At 44.6% G+C, this 24,017-nt stretch overlaps 1 protein-coding gene and 1 long non-coding RNA gene across 3 annotated transcripts in view; one reads left to right on the top strand and one right to left on the bottom strand.

The window, feature by feature from the left end:
- Positions 1 to 8,372: 8,372 nt before the first annotated feature.
- LOC308596819 lies at positions 8,373 to 10,783 on the bottom strand. Its single transcript, XR_014012717.1, has 3 exons — positions 10,320 to 10,783; positions 9,343 to 9,751; positions 8,373 to 8,986 (listed from the first exon to the last, which is right to left on the bottom strand). It is a non-coding gene; the product is annotated as an uncharacterized lncRNA (long non-coding RNA).
- A 287-nt stretch (positions 10,784 to 11,070) lies between these two features.
- Positions 11,071 to 24,017, top strand: part of SYT10 (synaptotagmin 10) — a 40,034-nt gene continuing 27,087 nt past the window's right edge. Inside the window, exons 1-2 of one of the 2 annotated variants that reach the window (XM_081212070.1) lie at positions 11,071 to 12,250; positions 21,651 to 22,011. In XM_081212070.1, coding sequence (XP_081068196.1) covers positions 12,100 to 12,250; positions 21,651 to 22,011 — 512 coding nt within the window. In that variant the 5' untranslated portion in view covers positions 11,071 to 12,099. The remainder of the gene's footprint in view (positions 12,251 to 21,650; positions 22,012 to 24,017) is intronic. The other variant, XM_081212071.1, reaches the window with a different exon arrangement.

Genomic DNA, 24,017 nt, shown 5'->3' with positions numbered 1-24,017 from the left:
CCAAGGCAAGTAGGAAGGTGGGCAGGTGGGGAGGATGGGTGAGGGCAGATTGAGGTTGATGGGCAGAGCTCCTTCGCTCTTAAGGACCAACTTCCACTGAAGGCTGGTACCAAACAAACTTCTCTGTGAAGGGGGTTCCACAACCAAGGATGTTTCGCTCTCTTTCATTCCCACCTTCCTTTTCGTTGAATTTTTGAAGCCCAGGCTTTCTTCCTCACATTCTAGGGAAGGATTGCACCAACAAGGTATTTTTCTTTGTTTGTTTATAATGTGAAAGCATGTCGAATCACAAGTGTTTCCACTATGAAACAATATATTTCAGAGCACCTCTCGTAATACAAATCTCCCTTCACTCTTCACCTGAGACTTTCCTCCAGGAGCCCCATCTGAGGCAGGTTCAGAGGACTGCAACTTTTCAGTTGTGACTTTCTGTTTGTCGAATGCTGTTCCCCAGTGAGGTCCACCTGGTGCCATCAGTAACATCCTTTTGGTGCCAGGTAACAACTGATGCCTTCTCCCAGGCATTTGACGCATTAGGATGATTTTGCTCTCTGTTGATAGCACGTTTCTGCTGCCAGAGTCTTTGCCGCTGCTTTATTGGGTCTGTTTTACGTATGGCTTTTATAGTACAGCCTTTATCGTAATGTATTCTTTTCTGACTGTTTGCCTTGCTCTGCGCTTTTAAGATTGTATATGTCTCTGGGACACTCCTTATGTGTCGAGTGACTAATAAAATGAAATTATAATGATAATAAATGAAGCAACAGAGGGAGGGGGCAGGGAAGGCAAAGTGAAGAAGAAGGAAAGAGGCAACGTGCATAGCGTGTTGCATTCTATGTGAAGGAACACCTAAAAACGACTTGTGCTGGATGTGCCTGAAGCAATTTACACCATCCTCTCCACCTCCCTTCACTCCTGCTACTCAAGGCAAGAAAACCTCTCAGGAGTGCAAGATAAGGAGTCCAAATGCTAACTAGCTGACTGAACCTCTCACTGCTCAGCAAAGGGGCCCTGGGCTGGGGGGGGGGAGGTGGAGGGAGAATCAATTTAAATTTCAAACCTAAATTATTTTGGCACTGTTACTATCCTGCCATTGCAAACAAAAATGAAAATGGTTGTTCTTGTTGTTGTGTTTAATTCCTTTTTGCCTTCTAGATTTTTTTTTAAACCTGCAGGTAGCCCTGATTCTGGGGATCAGCTCTAATTCACTTCCAACCCCTACAGTTCATATGTGCAAAATAGTTCAGACGGCATGGAGCCACACAGCTAACAGAAACACAGGCGCCGGGTTCCACCCAACATGGAGGGGGGGGGGTATGTGTGTGTGACGTCATGCAGGAGGAGGAGGTCCAACAGGGCTGTCACAGCTGTGGGAAGGCCTGACGGGGCCTGCTGTGGCTGCAGGTAGGCCCTGCAAGCGTTGCTGCGGCCACAGGCCACAAAATGCTGAGGGGGCCCAGCCCTCTCGTTGAAAATTAGGGGCCTTCAACCACTCGGCCACCCCTGGAAAGCACCCCTGCAAGACAATGATGATGGTGATGATTTGCTAAGGTTGCAAGACGTGTTACAACAATTAAAACACAATGTTAGAAGCGGTGCAAAGCAAATTACAATCACAGAAATAAGATTAGACTCGTGAGTTGTTGTTGCTGCCGCTGCCATTAATTGCTATTTAGTGGTTTGTTGTAAGTTATTGCAGTGTTGTTTATAAGGATTGTGTTATTTTATATACTCCTTTTCTCTTATTTGATTTCTGTTGTGCAAAGGGCAGCACCCAAGCCCATCTAAATAAATGAATAAAGCCAACACATTCTCTCCTCCCAAGTCTCTGTCCCCATTTAGCAGCAGAATCAGATCCTGGCAGGTAAATGTATAGGTCAGGTACCTAGTAGGTACAGAGAGAGAATTCCGCTCCATGGGATCTGAACTGTGAGTGAGGTGGTATGAGAGCAAGAATGAAAGGATTGTGGGCTGCATTGCAGGATTATTGTAAGTCACTATTGTTCAGTCTTTCTATGCTGTCTGCAATATAGGGTAACACCCAATACAGTGGTACCTCAGGTTACATACGCTTCAGGTTACAGACTCCGCTAACCCAGAAATAGTGCCTCAGGTTAAGAACTTTGCTTCAGGATGAGAACAGAAATCGTGCTCCAGCAGCACAGCAGCAGCAGGAGGCCCCATTAGCTAAAGTGGTGCTTCAGGTTAAGAACAGTTTCAGGTTAAGTATGGACCTCCGGAACGAATTAAGTACTTAACCCGAGGTACCACTGTACTTGGATTTTCATATACACTGGTTTGTAATTCCCCATGCATGATCAACTGGGGTAGGTTGGCTATATCTGCGGGAAGGCAAAAAAAATTAAACGAATGCTTGTTTAGCAATCTTTTTCAATGGGCTCCTTAATTCCTGAGGCAAGGCTAGGTGTATGAGTGTTTATATATGGCCAGACTTGGAAATATTCACGATCTGCATTTGTGAAGGTCACATTTACATGATGAAAGCCCTACCCTTGGGGGTTTATGTGAGTTTTTAGAACTTGGAAATTCCCAGGCAAGTTAATTACTTGAGTCAGACACTGTGAATTCTATGCCCATATAAAAAAAGGGGGGGGGAGTTTGTCAATTTCAGTAATCTACAATCTCTGCCAACTGTTCATCATCATAGCAACTTTCTTTTTGAATGCCTACTCTGAGGAACACAAGCAAAATAACCTGCTAGCATTTCTGAGTGCAAATTACAAATTGAAAACCATTTTCAGGGGTAAGAGAGCTTGCCTCTGAATACATTCACATATTGCAAACTAGATAAATTTGCATTGGAAGCCTGATTAGAAAGAAAAAAAGAAGGAATTGGAAGCCTTGCTCATTCCAATACAAGCCACGCAGTAGGTCACACATCAATATTCCAGGAGAGAAAGCTAACAAATGACTTTCCATGTGATACACACCCCCAGTCCCTAGCTGGGCATAATGTCAGAGACCAGGCATCAGATTTCTCTTCAACAGGTAAAGGAGGCAAGAGGCCAAAGGGCAAGCCCCAGAAACACTGCTAACCAATGAACCTGTGGGATCAGTGCCCCGCCCCATTCAAGGATGTGGCAGTAACATCTTCAGACTCAGAGGATTCCCCTGGAAAGAGAACAGTCCAGGAGCACCTGAGGCTCCCCTGCTCCATTGCAGCAGGAGATTAACGAAGAAAGTTGGACCCTCTTCATCAAGCAGAAGCTTGCAGCATGGGTGGTGCAAACAGACAGGTTCCACCTGCAGCTGCTGCTACATAAGGGCTCAGTTTCACCTTGGTCCTTGCTGGAGCAACTTCAGAGCTTTTTTCATGAGATCCTCATCTTGCCTCCCCCCCCCCCAGCTGTGCCTCTTCTTGGTGCAGAGCAGGACGCCTTTGTGGGAAGGCTGAAAACTTTGGCATCGATATTTGGGCTGAGCCAAAGCGGTGCTCCCTTCACCGCCCCATTTATAGCATGCAAATGGGTGGGAATAATAATAATGATAGTCATTTTATCATTTGCATGCCGCCCATCAAACTTCAAATGTTTAGTGATTTGGGGGATGAAGTGGAGGGCTTACCATCAGAAATGGTAAAAGAGCTCTCGTTGGTGGCCACCAACCATTAGCTGCCATTGATGATGAGCCAACCAAGAGCATGGCTGCTGGACCAGAAGCCTGTGGAAACTGAGCTAGGAAGCTTATGGACAACTTCCCCCCAAGCCTGTGCCACCTGGTAAATCAAGTACTTTCTGCTTCACCGTGCCTACCCAATGTCATAGGGACCATGTCAGGTCAACAGAACAGAAGACAAGATTTGCCTTTGAGAGGCAAAGCCTGGTCCTTGAAGGATTCACACTTTTCAAGCAAAGGGATTGGAGTTTTAGTAGGATTACCAGGCATGGCCAAACTTGGCCCTCTAGCTGTTTTGGGACTACAATTCCTATCATCCCTGACCACTGGTCCTGTTAGCTAGGGATGATGGGAGTTGTAGTCCCAAAACAGTTGGAGGGCCAAGTTTGGCCATGCCTGGATTAGACGGACTAAAGGGACACATCAGGCTTCAGTTTTCCACTTGCAGCTGTCCATGGCCCTGTCTTGCCTCATGGTGGACTGGAACACAGGCTGGCAGCTACTGTTTTTGCCCCGGAAGCTATCTGGTGATGATGCTGCAATATTCCCAGAAGGCTTTGTGAGACGAGGAAGAGGAGAGCAGCTAGCCAGAAAGGCAGTCCTTGCTGCCCCTTAACCGCACCCCATTCTAAGCATTAATCTAGATTAACATTTGCTCTTATTTTTTTGGTCTTGATTTACTTCCTGGCAAATAGCGGAGACTTCACATTACCTTCTGATCACATCACAGTAGCAACATGTGCTTCCACACACACACACACACAAAAACACCTTTAATTTTGTCTAATTTGGTCATTTTGCCCATATGTCATTTGTAAAATTAGAGGTGATTTCTGGATTTTAATTTGGGGCCATGTGAGCCTGCTGCTTGGTTACTAACTTCATTGAGGATAGGTGGATGAGATCTTATTTTAGGTATGCTACTCCTATTATCCTCAATAATGCTGTGCTGCTAAAATTGCTAGACAAGTACAACAATTAGATATCATTCTCCGGCTTCCAGTTTAAAGCTAGAAACAGGAGACATTGTAGAGGAGAGACAAGGAAGAAAACAAAGGAAGATGCCTTGTGCACTGTCAAATATTGGTTCAATATTGTCCACAATGAGTGACAGTGGCTTACTAGAGTATCAGGTGGGACAATCCCAGCCCTATCTGCAACCACTAAGATGCTCAGCCACTGAGAACGTAAGGACATACACTACTGCCACGTGCAGTAATTCTCTGAATGTCAGTTCTAATGGGGACAGTGCTGTTGTGCTGTCCAAAAGGATAGTACAGACCTAGAAAAGATGCAGAAAGGGGGTGACCAAATGACCAGGGGTACCTTCTAATGAAAGACGAAAGATTGGGGCTTCTTGTGTGCCTTCTAACCTATGTTTTATGCAGAGTAGACACATTAATTTTCATGAATCTACTCTGTGTAAAACTTAGTTGATTACCACCTATTATTTTTAATTGTTGTGATTGGTCAAATTCATCTTATTAATTTTCTCAACTGTATTTTAGTTTAATTATTTTCCTTGGGGATTGTTGTTATTACAAGCAGGGGTGTAAATCCAATTATAAATATTGTGCTATAAATATCACTTATGGTCTAGGCACAATTAATCTGTATGCCAGGGATGGTGAAACAGTGGCTTTCTGGATATTATTGGACCACAACTTCCATTATCCTTGACACTCACCATACTGTCTGGGGCTGATGAGAAGTCTAACAAGGCCTGGGGGTGGGCCACTGACTCCCCATCCCTGCCCTATCCAGTCTTGCTTAAGAAAAGAAGAGATGCTTCACTAGAACAGACCAATGCCCATCTTGTTCAATACTCTTTACAATAATTTAAGCATCCAAAAGATGTGAGGTGATTCTCCAGTGACCTACTGATGTCCCATTTCCCCACCTACAGAACTGTCAGGATTCATCACCACCAGCTGTGAAGTGATTGTGTGGTCTAGAATCCACCTATTACCACCCATCTGTGACCACACATTGCAAGGAAAGGTTAGTAGGGGTAGGGAAACTTTCTTTCCAGGAATTCTGTCCTCCATTGGCTGACCTACCCATTGAGGGGCCCCTGAGTTCCCCAAAAGTCTAGTGCAGGCTTCCTCAACCTCGGCCCTCCAGATGTTTTGAGACTACAATTCCCATCATCCTTGACCACTGGTCCTACTAGCTAGGGATCATGGGAGTTGTCAGCCAAAAACATTTGGAGGGCCGAGGTTGAGGAAGCCTGGTCTAGCGTAGCAATTAGAGTGTTGGGCTAGGATTCAAATCCACCCTCGGTTATGAAGTTCACTGTCTGAGCTTGAACAAACCACATTTCATCCTAACCTATGTCACAGGGTTGTTGTGAGGATAAAATGGGGAGGGAAGTGTCAGTCTACACCACCTGGTGCTGCTTGGAGGAAAGGTGGAATCTGGATGCAACATAATTAACAAAATCCAATGAAGCAGTGTACAGTATAACGATGGAATTGGTGCACTTTTACATTTAGCTGAAAGTTAAACCACACACTTCTTTGACTCGACTCGGGAAAAGCCAATGTGATACCCTCCAATGTGATACCCATCAACTATCACTGATTGAGACTGATGGGAGCTATAGTCTAAAGCATATGGAGGGCACCACGTCGCCTATGCCTGACATAACTTATTCTACGAGGGGTCTACCACTTAGCAAATGGTTCCAATAGCTTGCAGAAGCAGAGCATTCTGAAGAAGTTGGTGATGGTGGAGAATAGAATATGGATGTCATTTTCTAGGAAATGGAAAATGTAGCATTTCACGAAACAATGGGATTGCAGAGGAGCTGAGGAATCCCTTGGGGAAAGGCCATATCTCTGAGACAGAGCACTTACTTGGCATGCTGTACGTCTTCAGGCAAGGTTAAGAAAGACACCTCCCTAAAACCCAGGAGAGATGCTGCTAATCAAAGCAACTACTGAGCTAGATGGACCAATGATCTGACTCAGTATAAAACAGCTTCCCTTCCGAATCTAATCCAAGCCATCACCTAAAACATCTAATTCACACGCAAAAAATAATAATAATTAAGTCCAGGTTTACTCCCTGACATCTCCAGTTAAGTGATCTCAGACAGCAGGACACACATGGGAAAAGAGAGGGAGACCATTGCATATTTATTTATTAAGATATTTATATACCACCTGTTATGCTAACATTTCAAGCCAATGTACAGCAGTATCATACATAACATACAGTACAAAAATATACAACTACAATTCAGAATCAAGTCCAATCAAGGAATCAGTGAGAATTCTTAAAAGTCTTCAAAAGCGTATCATCCACAGCCAGCAAAGGGCATGGTGAGAAGGAATGTTTGCAGCATGCACCAACCCAGTGCTTGCTTGCTTGCTTGCTTTCCAGAGCATGGTTACCACCACAGGCCCTCTTTCTTGCTGTTTCCAGAAAGACATCTGCTGGCTGTAGGGCAATCAGCAGATCTCAGTGATCTGGCAGGTGTGTCTGGGAGAAGGATCTCTCTCAGGTAACTTGGTCCCTAAGGTGTCTTGTGCCTGGAAAGCAGGCAATCCGATGAACTGATTCACCATAAGGCTCCTTATGTGCAACCTCTCTGCTCTATTTTTAGTAGCATGCGATCCAAAGCTTCAAGAAGACTTTCAGGTTTCTCAGCAATTTTAGGACACTTCCACCCCAACACTTAAACCATCCTCTCTTCAGCATGGATGCAAAATTACTAGTCAGTAAAAGAAATTGACAGTTGATCTCAGTGGTGTGCCATTATGTGTAAGAATCCCCTAGGGCTGTTTCATGATTCACTCGGTGAATTGTTCTACACTGCTCTGTGTCATTTTAAACACAGGGATGGTCTGTGGAATTAACAGCAGTGGACACAGTTCAGGTTCATTCAAAACGATTAGGAGTCTTGACATTTCATTCAGTGTGGGATGAAATAGTAGCCAACTCTGCATTAGACTGAAGGACCATTACAACACAATTAGCTAAACCTTTAATTCCACATATGAAGCAAAAGTTGTTCTTGGAGAGAGAGAGAGAGAATACTTGCACCAAATTTTAACCTACCTTGTTGTTTTTTAAAGATCCTATGATACATCAGTGGTGGAGAAAAATAGATTCAGAACATGTTGCAAATAGTTTAGGTGGATGAGCTCTGACATTCAGAATAGGTGAAGGGATGGCACCTGACTAGTTATGTCTCAAAAGATGTACTTTTCACTTTAGATTGCTGCCTGCCCTCAACCTTCAAGATTGGAATAGTTTATGAACAGTAAAATAGCTGCCCAAAGAAAACGAGAAGAAAAATGATTTCCCATTAAAGTATAAAATTCCACATCAGATTTAAGAAGAGTTTTATTAAGCTGTGCCTTAGATGGAGAGAGGGAACAAAAGGGATTTGGATTTTTAACAAAATCCTCTCTCATAATTTCAAAACTTGGGGTCAATCAATGAAACTGATGAGTAAGAGATTCAAGACAAAAAGAAGAAAATACAACTATATGTAACGCTGAAGTTTCTGCACCAAGAGATAGTGATGGACACTAGCCAATGGTTTGTCCACACTTCCACTTGCCCCATGCCTAGAAAGCATGGGTCCAAGGTGTTTCTCCTTTACCCTGCCACTTCCCCCCAGAAAACCCACTCTTTAGCACTAAATCAGAACACTAAAGAGTGTTCTTTAGTGCACTAAAGAGCACTAAAGAGTAGGTTTCCCCAGCAGAAAGTGGCAGGGCAAAGAGAGGTGTGGTTTAGTTCTTAGATGTCCTTAAAAGGGAATTTGCAGAGGCTAAAAGGGATTTACAGAGACTATGTCTATCCTATATATGAACAGCACACTTAGTCTCTGAGAGTGGATCCTTATGTAGCAAAAAAAAGGCTTGAAGGAACCCCACCTTCTGTAGAAGTTACAAAAAAAATCCCTTAAAAAATAATCCTAATGGAGGAAAACCAGAAGGTGGGATGGAGTTTCCAGGAAAAGGCTTGGATGGAACTCTGACTTAGAGAACTCCATGACATTTTGTTGCAGCCCCCACTAGCTGTGGCTTTTAGGCATGGTGGTGACACGAAAAGTCCATGTTCAATATGCCTCTGAATGTCAGATACCAAGAGGAAAGAACTTCAAAGTCATGTCCTCTGTCCTTTCCACTGTCTTTTCATGTGAAGAGCTTGCCTGTGGTCAAAAGACACTTAAGACTTCATATAGCCCAGGGTGGAACCCTAGTATTCAAAAGCTTGGGGGTTGCTCTATGAAAGTGCTGCTTGACTAGCAAAAACACAAGAATTGCCATGCTGGACTACCCAAGATCCCCCTAGTCCATCGTTTATTTCCCAATGGCCTCCAAATAGATGCCTGTGATTCTAAGGTGTATGTAAAAATGGATTGTTAACAGATGAAAATTTAAAGTTATAATTTATTAAGTTAAAGGATTAAGATAAAAACAAAGAGGGAAAGGAATTGCTGAATTAATTAATAGAACTGGAATACAAAAAAGGGAGGTGTGAGGAGGTCAGGGAAGTAAGGAAATGAAATGTAAGGTACGGAAAGATTGATGTGTTGTTGTTTTTTAAATGTTTATTATCTTTTTTCTGTATTTTGTATTTTTATTTTTTTCTTCTTCTTTCTTTTCTCTTTTTCTCTTTTTACTTATGTAATCTTTTCTTTGAAACTTTAATAAATATCATATATATTTTTAAAAAAATAGATGCCTGTGATTAGTCACATGCCAGACATGCAGATCATGACCTTGCATTATGATTTATCCCCAGTATCCAAGACTCAGATCCACACTGCCACTGAGATTCTATGCAGCCCTCATGGCTGAGGGACCCATCCTCTGTGATGTTGTCCAATTGTTTTTTTTTTGTTTTGTTATGTTATACTCAATAGCCTGAGTTAATGTCATACGGTCTGAAGAAGTCCTTTCTACTAGATGCATGCTAAGGAGTCTGCCTGAGCATGCAAACTCTGTACCTGATGCACTCAGTCCCTGCCTTCTGTGTTGAGCAAGTAATGGTTGTAGCGATGAATATTCAAATGCATGTAAGTAGAAGCTTCCTGCAACACAGGGAAGGTCAAAGACTTCAGGGGAGGGGAGGTGTCAATGCATATCAGGATCTTGGGGTGGGGTGTGATGGCCTGGGAAACCGATTCAGAGGCTGAACCGGAGGAATCCCAGCCTGCACAGGAGTCCCCGCCTCCAGGGCCGGCTGAACTGGGGCAGGGCCTTGATTCTGAAGCGCCTGCACCTGTGTCGGATCCTCAGGAGCAGGCACCAGGTGAATCCACTCTGGCTCCGGAGGTGGTTGAGGACTCAGTGCCTACAGGTGAGTCTCCCCCTGGGTCCAGTAACCCTTCAGCCTCTCCTGAACTGCAGAGGCTCAGGGCAGAGAGGCGGAGGGAACTGGTTTCTCCCAGGAGGAGTGCTCGCCTTAAGGCCAGGAGAGGTGGGTCTCCTGGGGGCCGGGACCGCCCCTGGCCTCAGAGAAGATAAAGGCCAGTCAGCCCGGTCCCAGGTTGCGGGAGATGAGCTGTTTCGGCCAGCATCCAGTCCTGTTTCCCCCAGTGTTCCTGTCCCTGCCCGGCTTCCTGCTTCGGACCTCACCTCGCTCCTTGTGAACTGTTTCCAGCCCAGTGACCCAGGACCGGACTTTGACTACGCCAACGGTAACCTTCCCTCCAGGACCAGCACATAGGGTTTGTGTGAGTGTCCCTGCCCTCATCCACACTGTGAGAATTCACATGTTCAGGCAAACCCAAATAATGGAACAGCTTCAATGGGTTTCCTTTGAGTTCCAGTGATATGTTAGAGGATTGGAAAAATTTCAAGCTGCATCCTATGTCAGTGCTCCCAACATGGTTTGATTGGTCTGGTGACTTCCACATGATGTTGGACTACAACTCCCATCATCCCTGAACGTTGGCTGAAACTGATGGAAGGTGTAGGCAAAAACCTCCAGAAGGGCACCAAACTGGGGACAACTGTCCTACATGGAAACTTTTCAAGCTCTTCTGACAACATGCCTATAAAATTCAAGCACACACAAGCATAGCTGTCAACCTGTCCCTTTACTTGCGAGGAATCCTATTCGGAATAAGGGAATTTCCTTTTTAAAAAGGGAAACGTTGACAGCTATGCACACAAGCGAATGTTCTAACTGTGATTCAGCTACATAACTTATATGTTTGAATAAAAAAATTCCTTCCAGTAGCACCTTAAAGACCAACTAAGTTAGTTCTTGGTATGAGCTTTCGTGTGCATGCACATTTCTTCAGATACACTGAAACAGAAGTTGCCAGATCCTTCTTTATAGTGAGAAGGTGGGGAGGGGTATTACTCAGAAGGGTGGTGGGAAACTCTCTACATTGTTTTGTTTTACTATCATTATTTTCTTATATTACAAAACAACAAGGACAACATGAAAGCAATAATGCACCTGCCACCCTTTCTGAAGATGTGAGGTCAGATTACATTGGGGTTTACATCCCTTAAATTGTTGTATTCCGGTTGGGGGAAGGAAGGAAGGAAGGAAGGAAGGAAGGAAGGAAGGAAGGAAGGGGATACAGCAGGAAAAAGAAGGGGGAAAGGTAAGGGATAACAGCACCTGTTGGATTTCCACCTAGTGCAGAGTTCTTAAATACACAGGCACCATCTCACTCTTAGTCTCTTCACATGCGCGCAATCCCCAGATGGAGCTGGGCCTCAGTTGCGAAGTTGCGAAGCGAGGCTCCCGAGAGCCTGTGCTACCTAGAGGGTGGGCAGACTCCCCTGCTCCTCTTTGCATGGAACATCAAGGGACTTGCCTGCACACAAGGGCCCGGCCCTCTGCGGCTCCTCCCTCTCTCTCCCCATCCCCGAAACACAAGCGAGAGAGCGCAGAAGCCTCCTCGCGGCGCCTGCCCGCCCGGACCCCACCGTCCAGTCCCAGAGCTCGGCGACCCTCGCCTGCACCTCCTCTCCCATTCACCCGCGCTGCGCTGCCATTGGTCCAAATTCCTACCGATCCTCACAAGGCACAAAAAGGCGTTGCTCAGTGTGCTTCTTCTGTTGCTTTATATATATATAACAAACCTCCCCCCTCCCCTCCACCACCCCAATTATCCATCCTTGTTCTCCTGATGGTGACTCTTCGCTCACTTGCAACGTGTCCTTTAGACTGTTCTCTCCTCTCCAGCGTACACGCGTCTCTCCCGCGATCCCTCCTCCCTTCTCTTTGCGCTGATGCCTTGAGAGCTGGTACCTTCTTTCCCTCTTCCTTCTCTCTCTCTCTCTCTCCTCTTTTTGGATGCCTCGCAACAATAATACCGCTGATGACCATCCAAGAGGAAGCAGGTGGAGAATGAAGCATCCTTTGCCCAGGAAAGCCATGGCTTAGCTCAAGAAGGAAAAGGCAAGAGAGGCGCATCGGAAAAGAAAAATAATAAACACCAGCGCGCGAAAGAGAGAGAAAGAAAAGGGAGTCAACATGAGTTTCCACAAGGAAGACGGGATGGGCAGCTTGTGCCACAAGGCTCTGCAGATCATCTCCGAGTTGTGCCTGGGAGGGCAAGTGGAGTTGGAGAAATGTTCGGGCATCTTCCCGCTGGAGACCACCAACCAAGGTATAAGCAGCGCAGGTAGAGTCAAGCCTATCGCTCTCCTTGCGCATCCCTCGGCGCGCTCAGCTTGCCGCGTCCTCGGCCGCCGCTTCTCCCCGCCTCGGTCTTCCCCATCCCTTGTGTTTTCCTCCCCTGACTCGGTCTCTCCTGTTGATCCTCTGCATCGCATCTCAAGGAAGCAGCGAGAGGACTGGAACCGAGAGGCGTGGGGTGCTGATGGTGGTGCTGATGGTTGGGGGGGCGGACATACGCTTCCTTCCACTAATGGCAGCCGCGGCAGTGGGTTTGAGTGGGCGTCTGGAAAGTTGAACTTTCTCTTTTTTTTACCCTTCTACTTTCTTCCTTCCGCTTCCTTCCTCCTTCCCCTGGCTGGGGAGAGCGAGAGAGAAAGGAAAGGGAGTCCTTTCCAAATTTCGGCAGGACATTTCCGTGTCCTCAAGGGGCTGGTGCGAGACCAAACAGAAACGTGTGTTTTGTTGTGGCTGGCTAGCTAGCTAGATGCACGTCGGAAAGTGCCCCCCGGGGTGGGGGTTGTGCAGCCTCGCTGCGGTTCAGGCTCCAGCCGTTCTAGCACCCCGATTCCCCGGGAGCGCAAACGGCGTGGAAGTGCTTCTCAAGAGCCGAGTTGCAGCTGACTCGGTAAAAGTAAAGGAAGGAATAAGGAAAACCATTCAGAAGCCACAGGTACTTCATATGTATGCTTCATTCTCCCTCCGGGAAGGAAAAGGGAAATCTCATGCTAGCGTATGGGGAGGACCTTCTATGTCTCTTATTTTTAATGGGACCCCCCCCCCTTGCCCTTTGGAAAGGTAAAGTAAAGAAAGATCCGGTTCTCCTAGTGAAGCACATTAAAACACAGGAGCTGATATCCGGTGAATCAGTGATTAATTTCCTTAAAGAGAGGGTCCCTGAGCAAAAACCTGCCTGAAAGACTTGTTCCGCTATGAGAGTGGAAAGTTAGCATCTTTTCCTCCACGGGGATCTTGTTTGTGCTTGCAACAGCTGCACGACAGGCGGAAATGCAACTGGTGCAGCTTTCCCCCAGGGCATAGAAATGCAGAAAGTTGTGCGTGTTGACTTTCAGTTTGGCACACAGCTCCTTAAGGGTGCAGAGCCTCCAGAAAGGGAAGAAGAGGAGATGGTGACCCCATAAGAGGGAATGTGAGGGAAGGAATGTCCTGGAAGCAGGGCAGTCCTCCTACTTGCTTCACTTGTTGAATGGCTGGACCTTGGGACTCTGATCCAGGACTTAGGCCTCCTGCCTTGCTCTGCTTTGGTTCAGAATTGTTCCATCTTCAAAACAAATGTCATATATCTTGGCCGAGGTAGCAGAAATGCAAGGAGGAGCTGAAGGCATTTCTTATCTACCCAAAATGTTCTCTCCTGTTTCCTTCCATCCATCCCTTGCTAATGAACTCTAATGAGATTCACCAGAGATTTTAAAAGATAATGCCACCTTCGTCTGTTTCAACATTTTCCTTTCTATTTAAAAAAAATCTGATAATAATTGAAGGGCAGGAGAGAGATAGTTATTCTCTAGTTGTTGGGGATGGGGCGGATGAGCTTAACTTTTGGTTAAAAAACTCTGCTGGAGGATGTATAGATATATCTCAAGCATGTGCACGCAAATATATGAATGATTATGTGATTGATCTCCCTGCCCTGTGGCCCTCTTGACATTCTTATCATTGCTCAAATTGGCACACAGTTTCTGTCAAGCTGGAGAGCAGGGCAACAGGTGGCAGGAAGGAGAAGAGCTTGAAAGTACCTGTTGCTGCAGGAAGAGAGAGATTTTCATGAGAGACAGAGACAGGGAGGAGGGACAGGGAATGACTTCTGTTCCTGTGGATTTCCTAAAGAAAATTTCAGTCGGTTTCAAAAAATAATAATCATGCAAACATAAAGCTTATGTGTGGATTAGCCATCTAGTCCAGAATTTTGTTTTCCCAGCGCTGATCAGCCAAGATACCACCCTAGTTCACAAGCAAAGGGATCATAGCTCAGTGGTAGAGGCACATGCCTTGTGTGCGAAAAGTCCCAGGTTCGGTACCCAGCATATCCAGATTATTGCTTTGCTTTTTTAAAAAGGATCAGGCAGCAGATCATGTGAGAGACCTCTGCCTGACACCCCGGAGAGCTGTTGTGAAGTCAGAGCAGTAGAATATAGATGCACAAATAGTCTGACTTTGTATAAGGCTGCTTCCTATGTCCCTTTGCAGGTGATGGGCTTTGTATTGGCATTGTATGTACCCAGAACCTGTTGTATAAGAAGTGTATTGTTGCATGTCATGAATCTACGAAGGAAAATGCAGGGCAGTGCCACTTGAGGAACAGCAGTGAAGGATCTATATCCTAATAAGCACATAAAGAATATTCTGGCTATACCATAAAAATTACCACCAGCAAGCATCATTTTGTTGGGGATTTGTGTGCCTGTATTTCAGCTCTGTATTGATGAGACAGTGCCTCTTATGCAACCATGTAAAATAGTGATGCAACATTTTGTGGCCATCATGGTTAGGGCAGATGGTGCAGTGGTTAGAATATTGAGTTTGGCTGCAGAAGATCCTTCTGTAGTGGCACTCTCCACTTCAGCCTTCCACTTGTGAAGATCAGTGGGGGGGGGGATACTTGCTAAGCATGATAGAATGATAGATACCACTAGGTGGGAAAGTAAACAAGCTCTTCTTTTGTGCTAGGTTGTTGCCTGTCTGTATACCTGTAGATTAGTCATCTGGATTTGTATTGGGGCTAGGTAAGGGCAATGAAGACTTGCTTGTAACTCTTTAAACAACCCTATATAAGGGTATATTTTATTCTCATACAACGTTGCTGGGGATCCTTTGTTAGGGATCCTGGGGCAGCTGTTATTGCTTCTTTCCTGGATGAACCACAACACCCAGATTCTCAGCTTTCTTTTTTTAAAAAGAGAGTGAATTTCCAGTATTTGTAGAACCCAAGGTATGAGACAAGATGTACAAGTGCTGTTCTTCTCTCCTCTCCTGTTTGTGAGAAATAAGGCGGCTGCCCTCCTTTCAGTGTGTTACTTTGCCCCCCACCCCTGAAGATGCCCATGAGTGAGAAAACACTTAAATGAAGGGCCCACAGGAAAAGTCAATTGGGGGCCACAGCCAAGGGTGGATGGAGCCAGAACTGATGGCAGGCGGGGCTAGATCCAATGTGGGAGGAGGCAGAGACAAAAGAGGGCGGAGTTCACAGCACTGCAGGATGAATGAATGAATGAATGAATGTCCAGAAATACAGGCATATACAGCGATAGAGAACATGTAAACTATACATAGGTTAAAATTAAACTCTGTAAGCTAGAGCACGGTAAATAATACAGATATAAAACAGTTAAAATATGGAGGTTAAGGATTGCATAGCTCTTTCTTTCTGTACTACCCCATACTTTTAGAGTTGTCTGGCAGTGTCCACAAAGCCCAATGACATTGAGGGCTGTATGAAATGGGAAGCCCCACACCAGGTGACAGCCATAAAGGTACATGATGCAGTCATCACCACAAGTTCTATTCCATGCTAGGCCTACTCAGAGTAGATCCAATGAAGCTAACAGACATGATTTGTATTTATTAATGTTCTGGGATCCCAACTGAAGGAATGTCAGGGCTTGGCTTTGCACAGTGGCCTGGGGGAAAAAACTGGAAATTGGGAACTGGTATCTAGGACCAAAGAGCAATCAGGTTCAGAAACATCAGGAATCCAAGCAGAAGCCAGGACCAGAGTGAAGGCCACCAACTTGGATACTTGGATGGAGGAAGCCTGGATAGATCTGGAAGGATTTTCAATGGGAGGTTGCAATTATGGAGTTTCTGGGTGCTTAGCTTATATTGGCACAAATAATAAGAATAGTCTGAAGGCACACAAGGCTACCACCTTGCTATGTTTAGGAGGTCTGGGTCTGGTCAGTGCCTTCATGGATATGGAGTGGTTCCTTGGAACCACTTATACACCACCTTGGGTTCCATTATGGAAGAAAGGTGGATTATAAATGCAATGCAATAAAATAAATAATTGAATTCTTTTTAGCATGACCCTTCCCTGGTTTTTATAGACATGCATTCTTCTCTTCTGTATACCAGCATCTGTTATACTATTATACCTGTTTAGGTATAAGTCCAGTCGCTACACATTGCCAATCAATTTTATCCGGTGGGAATATTTTTTTAAACCCACAGCATGAGTGCGTATTTCAGCGACAAATTGACTTCTAATTATCCTCAAGGAAGAATTTGTATGTATTTACATACACACATTTCCCCCCACTTCAATACAGAGCTTATCAGATGACAGTTGTCAATGGTGTTTACACTGAATGGCATTAAAAGTCAAATCCGGTTAATTAAAAGCTGCCTCTCCAAGTTGACACAAGATAAGGAATACCATTTCTAAAACCTTGAATAGGCATCAGCATCTAAAAGTTCTTAAAAATCCAAAACAGTGAGACAACCATAGATGTCCTCACAGCCTCTGAGTACCATAATTGGTGCTGAACGGCAGTAATTACAGTGCTTAGTCAGGAGTTACCCTTAACACCAAAGTACATTTCTTGTCCTAGAAGCCAGAGTACATTTGCACTTTTCTTGTCTTGATGATTACATAGTTCCTTTACAATGTGGAGAGCTCACTTACCTGTCAGGAAAACTGAGCACCAATAAATTCCAGTAAATCCAACAGGAACTCTAAATATACTAGAAAGCTACACTCACCCAATGCCAGGAGAGACCCCCAACTGAAATCCTGGGCAGCCACTGCTAGAGATTACAGACAGTACTGAACTATGTGGATCAATGGTCTGGCTCAGTGCACAGCAGTCTTTACATGATCTTCTGAGCACTGGCAGGGAGGTGGGTTCACCTGGAGAGAGAGAGAGTGGATTTTGCCCAAAAGAACCCCTGAACATGGGGTTGATTTTATCTTGGTATGATGCCTTGCAAGTACGATCTGCTTGATAGTAGCACAACCAACAGTTTTTCATGAAGATGGTTCAAAATGGTAATGCAGATAAGTTATGGGGAGGTATGATTCAAAATAAAGGTAAAGGTAAAGGTAAAGGGACCCCTGACCATTAGATCCAGTTGTGGCCGACTCTGGGATTGCGGCGCTCATCTCGCTTTATTGGCCGAGGGAGCCGGCGTACAGCTTCCAGGTCATGTGGCCAGCATGACTAAGCCGCTTCTGGCGAACCAGAGGAGCGCACGGAAACGCCGTTTACCTTCCCGCTGGAGCAGTACCTATTTATCTACTTGCACTTTGACGTGCTTTTGAACTGCTAGGTTGGCAGGAGCAGGGTCTGAGCAATGAGAGCTTACCCCATCGCGGGGATTCGAACCGCCGTCCTAGGCTCTGTGGTTTAACCCACAGCGCCATCTGTGTTGCCTCTGAAGTGCACAGTGTCCAGAATGTTTTTAAAGGAACTGAAGTCCTCATTTGACATAAGCAAAAGTGGCTGCCCTTGAAAAAGATAATGGTTGTGTGGGATGTTTTTTCCAAGCACTGTGCCATTGTACAGAAGTTGAAAAGGGAACTGTTGGCTACCCTATTTAGCTGAGAGCAACTGTTGGGATATTCCGAAATTGGCCTGCATCTTTTTCTCAACAAAAACAAAAACAACATGCCATCCATGCACAGCTTGAGTCCATGTTACAAAACCATGGCACAGTAGCCCACCAGTTCCTTACAACAGAATAATGAATTGCAAGCGGTGCTTTTCAAATGCGTTTTGTGGTGCATTGGGAGCGGTGGAACAGGAAAGGTCAACTTGACCCAGTTTGACAATTATTGTTTTTCTGATTCAAAACATAACAAACAAATTTTGTCGGACAGGAAAACAGTGACAATCTTGCGTCTGAAGTGGCATGAAGAGAGATGAAAGCTCTTTCTGAGGTTCCCCATACAGAAAGGCAGGTCATCATCGTGATATTGCATCCATCATATGATGAGCACGCATGGATGATATGGTCTCCATAAATGTGAGGAAGCATGGTACAGTCTCTGGTTAACAACCAGTTATATTCCATATAGGAATATGATGGTCAATGATGATCAACACAGACCATCTTCCAGCCCACTTAGCTCTGTATCAGTATGATGTGGTTTCTCTTCTTCTCTCTAGCTTTACCTAAGAGCAAAAGAACATAAATAGAGCCCTGCTGGATCTTGCCAATGGCCCACCTAAGTCCAGCATCCTTTTCTCACATTGGCCAACCAGATCTACCTAGATAATTTAATATTTGTTTATTCTTATTCTTTTCTTCTTCATCATCCACCTATAACAACGTACAAAACAAAACATGGCCTAATTCACAAGCTTACAGGCTTCACCAACCATTTGTTTTGGGCTACAACTCCCATCCATCCCAGCCAGCAATTCCAATGGTTAAAGATGATGAGTGTTGTAGTCCAACAGCTTCTGGAAGGCATTAAGTGGGGTTAGACTGAACCAAGATGAGACATGACACAGAAAAAAGAAACAAGAAGAAATGAAGCAAAAGAGAGGGTGAAGAATCTAAAGGAATTCCTGAGGAAGCCTTGGCTGACTACTCAGGTCTGAACTGAGTAGCCCATTCAAAGCAAGTTTCAAATACATTATTTGTTTGTTTTTATATTAACCTATTACCTCTGTTATATGGGCAGTTGTAATATATTGTAAGGGCTTATCCTCCAACTCAGGCATTGTACCTTCTTAATATCTGAGGTCATCATCTGAGAACTTTCCATGAATGTCCTCATGCAAAGTGGGTGGCAATGAAGGAAAGTGCCTTCTCAACAGTGCCCTCACCCCGGGTGGAATGCCCTCTGCAGAGGCGCCCACCTGGTGCCTACCTCAAATTATGCATGGCATTGAGGTCACATCAGTGAGGCCGAGAGGGGGGTCTTGTTGTCTAGGGAGCCCAGGACCTCCATACACACTGCCTGGGCTTGTGCTCCAGGGAGGTCATTTCAGTGCTGCTAACACAGTGGTTTGACTTCATCCTCAAAGGTGTACTCCATTGTCTCTTGAGACAGATGGATGACGACAACAATCAAGAAAGTGGCCTCTGTCATAACGCTAGAACCAGGGGTCATCCACTGAAGTTAAATGTAGGGAGATTCAGGGCAGACAAAAAGAAATACTGCTCCATACAGTGCATAGTTAAACTATGAAATTCACTCACAAAAGAGGCAGTGATGTCCACCACCTTGGATGGCTTTGAAAGAGGAGTGGATAAATTAAGGAAGAGTAAGGCTATCCTAGGGACGTGGGTGGCGCTGTGGGTTAAACCACATAGCCTAGGGCTTGCTGATCAGAAGGTTGGCGGTTTGAATCTCCGCAACGGGGTGAGGTCCCATTGCTCAGTCCCAGCTCTGCCAACCTAGCAGTTCGAAAGCATGTCAAAGTGCAAGTAGATAAATAGGTACCACTCCGGCGGGAAGGTAAACGGCGTTTCTGTGTGCTGCTCTGGTAAGCCAGAAGCAGCTTAGTCATGCTGGCCACATGACCTGGAAGCTGTACGCCGGCTCCCTCGGCCAGTAAAGCGAGATGAGCGCCACAACCCCAGAGTTGGTCACGACTGGACCTAATGGCCAGGGGCCCCTTTACCTTTACCTTTAAGGCTATCCTTGGTGGATCTGCTGTCCCTACAGAGTTGAAAAAAGTAATACCAGTTGCTGGAAACCACAGGGCAGGAGAGTGCTGTTGTGCCCAGGGCCTGCTTGTGGGTGGTCACTGTGAGAGCAAGATACTGCACTAGGTGAACCACTGGCCGGATCCTGCAGGCTCTTCTTGTGTTCTTAATGCTCTTTTGCTGCCAGGAAAACACCTTTTCATTTTCCCTTCCAAGTTATGTTGTGATTCAAACATACATTTAGCGCAATAGCTTTTTCACCTCTGCTTGCTGATTCAAATTGTTTCAGGGCTGTTTTTGTTCTCTAGGCATTTTTGGTATTTTAAAAAAGTAATGCATTTTGATCTGTTGCCATTTTTGTTTTGGTTACCTTGTATTATACTTCCTTGTTGTGCTTGTTAGAATTTGCTGTTTGTGTTGTAAGCCACCCAGAGAACCTTTGTGGTTTGGCATCATCATCATCATCATCATCATCATCTTCATCATCATTATTACCTAAACAAACAAACAAATAAAGGTCCTGGTCCTGATGCTTCAACTGGAAATTTAATTCCTCTACAACCTCAGAAGGGGGAGAAGCAGTGGGAACGCCTGTGTAACGTACTGATGTAAATCAGGGATGAAGAACCTCAGGCCTAGGATCCAAATTTGGCCCTTGGAGACTCTCTTATCTGGCCCTTGGAATCCTCTCTTGGCCACACCTTCACTTGCCTTGCTTTACACCCTATGTTTTTCCCCCATGGTTAGAACCTGATAGTTAGAACCTGCACTCAATAGTTCCTCTTGCTTGCCTGGATCAAGGATGGGGGGGAGGGGAGAAACTAGCCTACCTTACAAAGGTGAAATTTACATTTGTGGGCTCTGCCCAATTTTGCCTCTGGCCCTGCCTATCACTGGCATGTGGCACTCAAAATCTTACCCAGAAGACCCTCCAGCTGAGATAGGTTCCCACACTTCTGGTGTAAATAATGCTTGCCTGTGTGCATCGGTGTAAGCAACAGAAGTCCATTTGGGATGCAAGAATCCCCTCCGAGAGAAGTTTGTGCATCATGTTTTCTCTTTAACTTTCTGCTTCTGCTTCCATTTGTTTTCTCTAGCCCTTGTCTTGCTCTTAATGTGCTCTCTACTGATTATGAAATATGATCAACTCTTTTGTTAGAAACACTGTTTGTGCCATTAATTGTGTCATTATTCATCCCGCATTACATAGAGGCATGAACTGTTGTGTCCTGGTGTGTGCCAGATGCTGATGCTCCAAGCTGGGTGGTGTAACTGTGGGATAGATCCATTTGGATGACGTAGCTATGAGATAAATCAGCCTCATATAACCAACATGCTTAACTCTATTTAATGCATGAAAGGATTAAGACCATAAAGTAAGTTGTCCTGCCAGGCTTAGCTAAGTCACACATCCTCAACTTGCATGGATGTCCACACCCACTTTTGGCTCCACCCACCATGGGGTGGTAGCTGGTGAGAACAAGGAGCATCAAGAGAAGGAATAACTGCCCCCCCCCCACCTTCTGTTGCTGCTGACCCTGGGGGAGGGATCAAGTGGGAGCTCATGGGGGTGATATTGACAGACCTCCATCCTAAAAGCTAGAGCCTTCACTGTCAGAAGGTCACAATCCATGCAAGTTTATGTCGGACTTACTTCTGAGTAAATTAGCAGAAGGTTTGGACTGCAAAATTAGTCTACCAATTATATCCATTACATCTTTGATGATTCTTGTAAGCAAACAAATTAAAGCTATCTGGATGATATCACCTTGTCTTCTTGTTCTTTGCAGACATCTCTGTCAGCTTGCTTGCAGTCGTCGTCAGCTTCTGTGGGCTTGCCTTGCTGCTAGTCTCACTTTTTGTCTTCTGGAAGTTGTGCTGGCCATGCTGGAGGAGCAAGCCGATGACAGCGAACGCGACAAGCATCCCTCAGAGCACCTCCAGCGCTCCCACTGAGTTTTTGGAAGCTAATGAGAAAAAAGAAATGATTAAAGAAAACGGGAAGCCCTCCACGAAAATCCTTGAGGCGGCAATGAAAATTAGCCACACTTCACCTGATATTCCAGCAGAGGTCCAGAATGCTCTGAAGGAACATCTAATCAGGCATGCACGCATGCAAAGGCAGATCACTGAGCCTGCATCCTCATCAAGGTAAGAGAAATAGAAGATAACACTTTAAAAATAAAAAGCACCTAAGAAAGACCATTTGGCTGAGAATTAAGGAATGGAAACAGATGAACATCACATTCTTAGCCTTGTGCCAAGGATATAATAGATGCAGGAACAATAACCCTAGTAATATACACACTGATTTCTCTGACAATTTCAATCAATTTTGTGTGTGTGCGTGTGTGATTGGCAGGTTTACATAGGTCATTTTTAAAGTCTGTATCTCCTGAGCACATATATCCTTATTAAGGAAAGAGACCGTAGCAGTAAATTGCACATTAGAGTTGGTGATATAATTGTACAGTGAGGGGCAAAGCTCTTTTACATCCTAATCCCAAGCATGTTTATTTGGTTACATGCCCAATTAAAACAGATGACTGTTTGCCAAAATAATAGGTTACCATGGTATGCAACCTGCAACCGTATGGCAGACCAGTTGACTGTATTGTCCTGCAAAAATAAATAAATTGAAGACTAAGATCTTGCCACGCCTCAACAGGAATCTGGGGGAAACAACAAGAGAGTAGTTAAATGTCCCTAACCACTTAGCAGGATGACACATGGTGTATAACTGCCATAACAAGTGTTTCCCCACCCACAACAAAGAATTTTTCCACTTGGAAAATGTTTGCCTGTGTTCATGCTCTGACATGGTGATATCAGTGACATTCCTTTCTAAATCAGTGTGACTCAGATTGCAGCATAGATATCAGATACTAGTTGTTCATAATGTTCATAAAACATTACAGGTTCCCAACTTATGCTCCAGTCCTAGGCATGTTGCTTGTATTGCTTGCTTGTTTTATTTGACACATTTATATTCTAACCCATGCAATTACAAACGTTTGTGACATCACTAGCAAATATTACATAACGTTTCCAGTCCTCCTTAATTCAAAGTACTTACTTTGAAATATCCCTGAAAGCTCTCATATTTCAAGGATGGGGAGAGTGCATGAAAATATGAACATCAATAAAAGGTGGTGTCGTGTTATTGTTGTGAGGGCCCCATAACAGCTGAGGCACAAAATATGTAAAATGAGACACAATACTGGAGCAATTTCAAACTTAACTGCTCTTAGTGATCAAGTCGTTTTTGAAAATAACAGCAACTCTTTTAACAGTTAACATTTCCATCTTTAACTGACATCAAGACATCTCTGAGAACAATATCATTGCACTTAGTACCACCTGTAGCCATCAATCAAGGAAAGATTTTATGAATAGAGTGACAGAGGCATCTAATTTTAATGCACAAGGAACATCAAGGCGTGAAATACACATGTCCTCCTCTGCAGATGAAAGAATTTAAGTAACGCTTTTTTCAGACACAGAAAGAGAAAATGACAGCTAGGAAGTGACAAGTGCCATGAGTGAAAAGTGCCATGAGAACAAACAGATAATCATAGATCCTGAATGTAAAAGTTCTGACTTTTTGCTTAGTGAATTATTTACAGTGGTACCTCAGGTTGCATACACTTCAGGTTACATACACTTCAGGTTACAGACTCCGCTAACCCAGAAATAGTACCTTAGGTTAAGAACTTCGCTTCAGGATGACAACAGAAATCGTGCTCCGGCAGCGCGGCGGCAGCAGGAGGCCTCATTAGCTAAAGTGGTGCTTCAGGTTAAGAACAGTTTCAGGTTAAGAACGGACCTCCGGAACGAATTAAGTACTTAACCAGAGGTACTACTGTACATTATTGCATTTATGTGCAATAAATGCCTCTTTTATATTTGCACCAGAATAAACCAGTACAAATGTATCCAACAAGTGGGAACCATAATTGTTGAGTTCACGTATGAGTATAGTGCGTATGAGTAAGTGACCAATGATCTCAATGATATAAGCTCATAGTATAAACGAAATGCATAGGACACAGCATAGGCACTAGGGGAAGTCATGTTTGCATGGATTTTGTTTTTCAGCTGTGCAGGCAGCATATTTGTACAAAAGGACCAAGTTCATTTTTTCCAATGGTACTTTA

The sequence above is a fragment of the Podarcis bocagei genome, assembly GCF_964188305.1.
Source record: "Podarcis bocagei genome assembly, chromosome: 10".
Lineage (NCBI taxonomy): Eukaryota > Metazoa > Chordata > Lepidosauria > Squamata > Lacertidae > Podarcis > Podarcis bocagei.
This window is presented reverse-complemented; position numbering and strand designations above follow the sequence as displayed.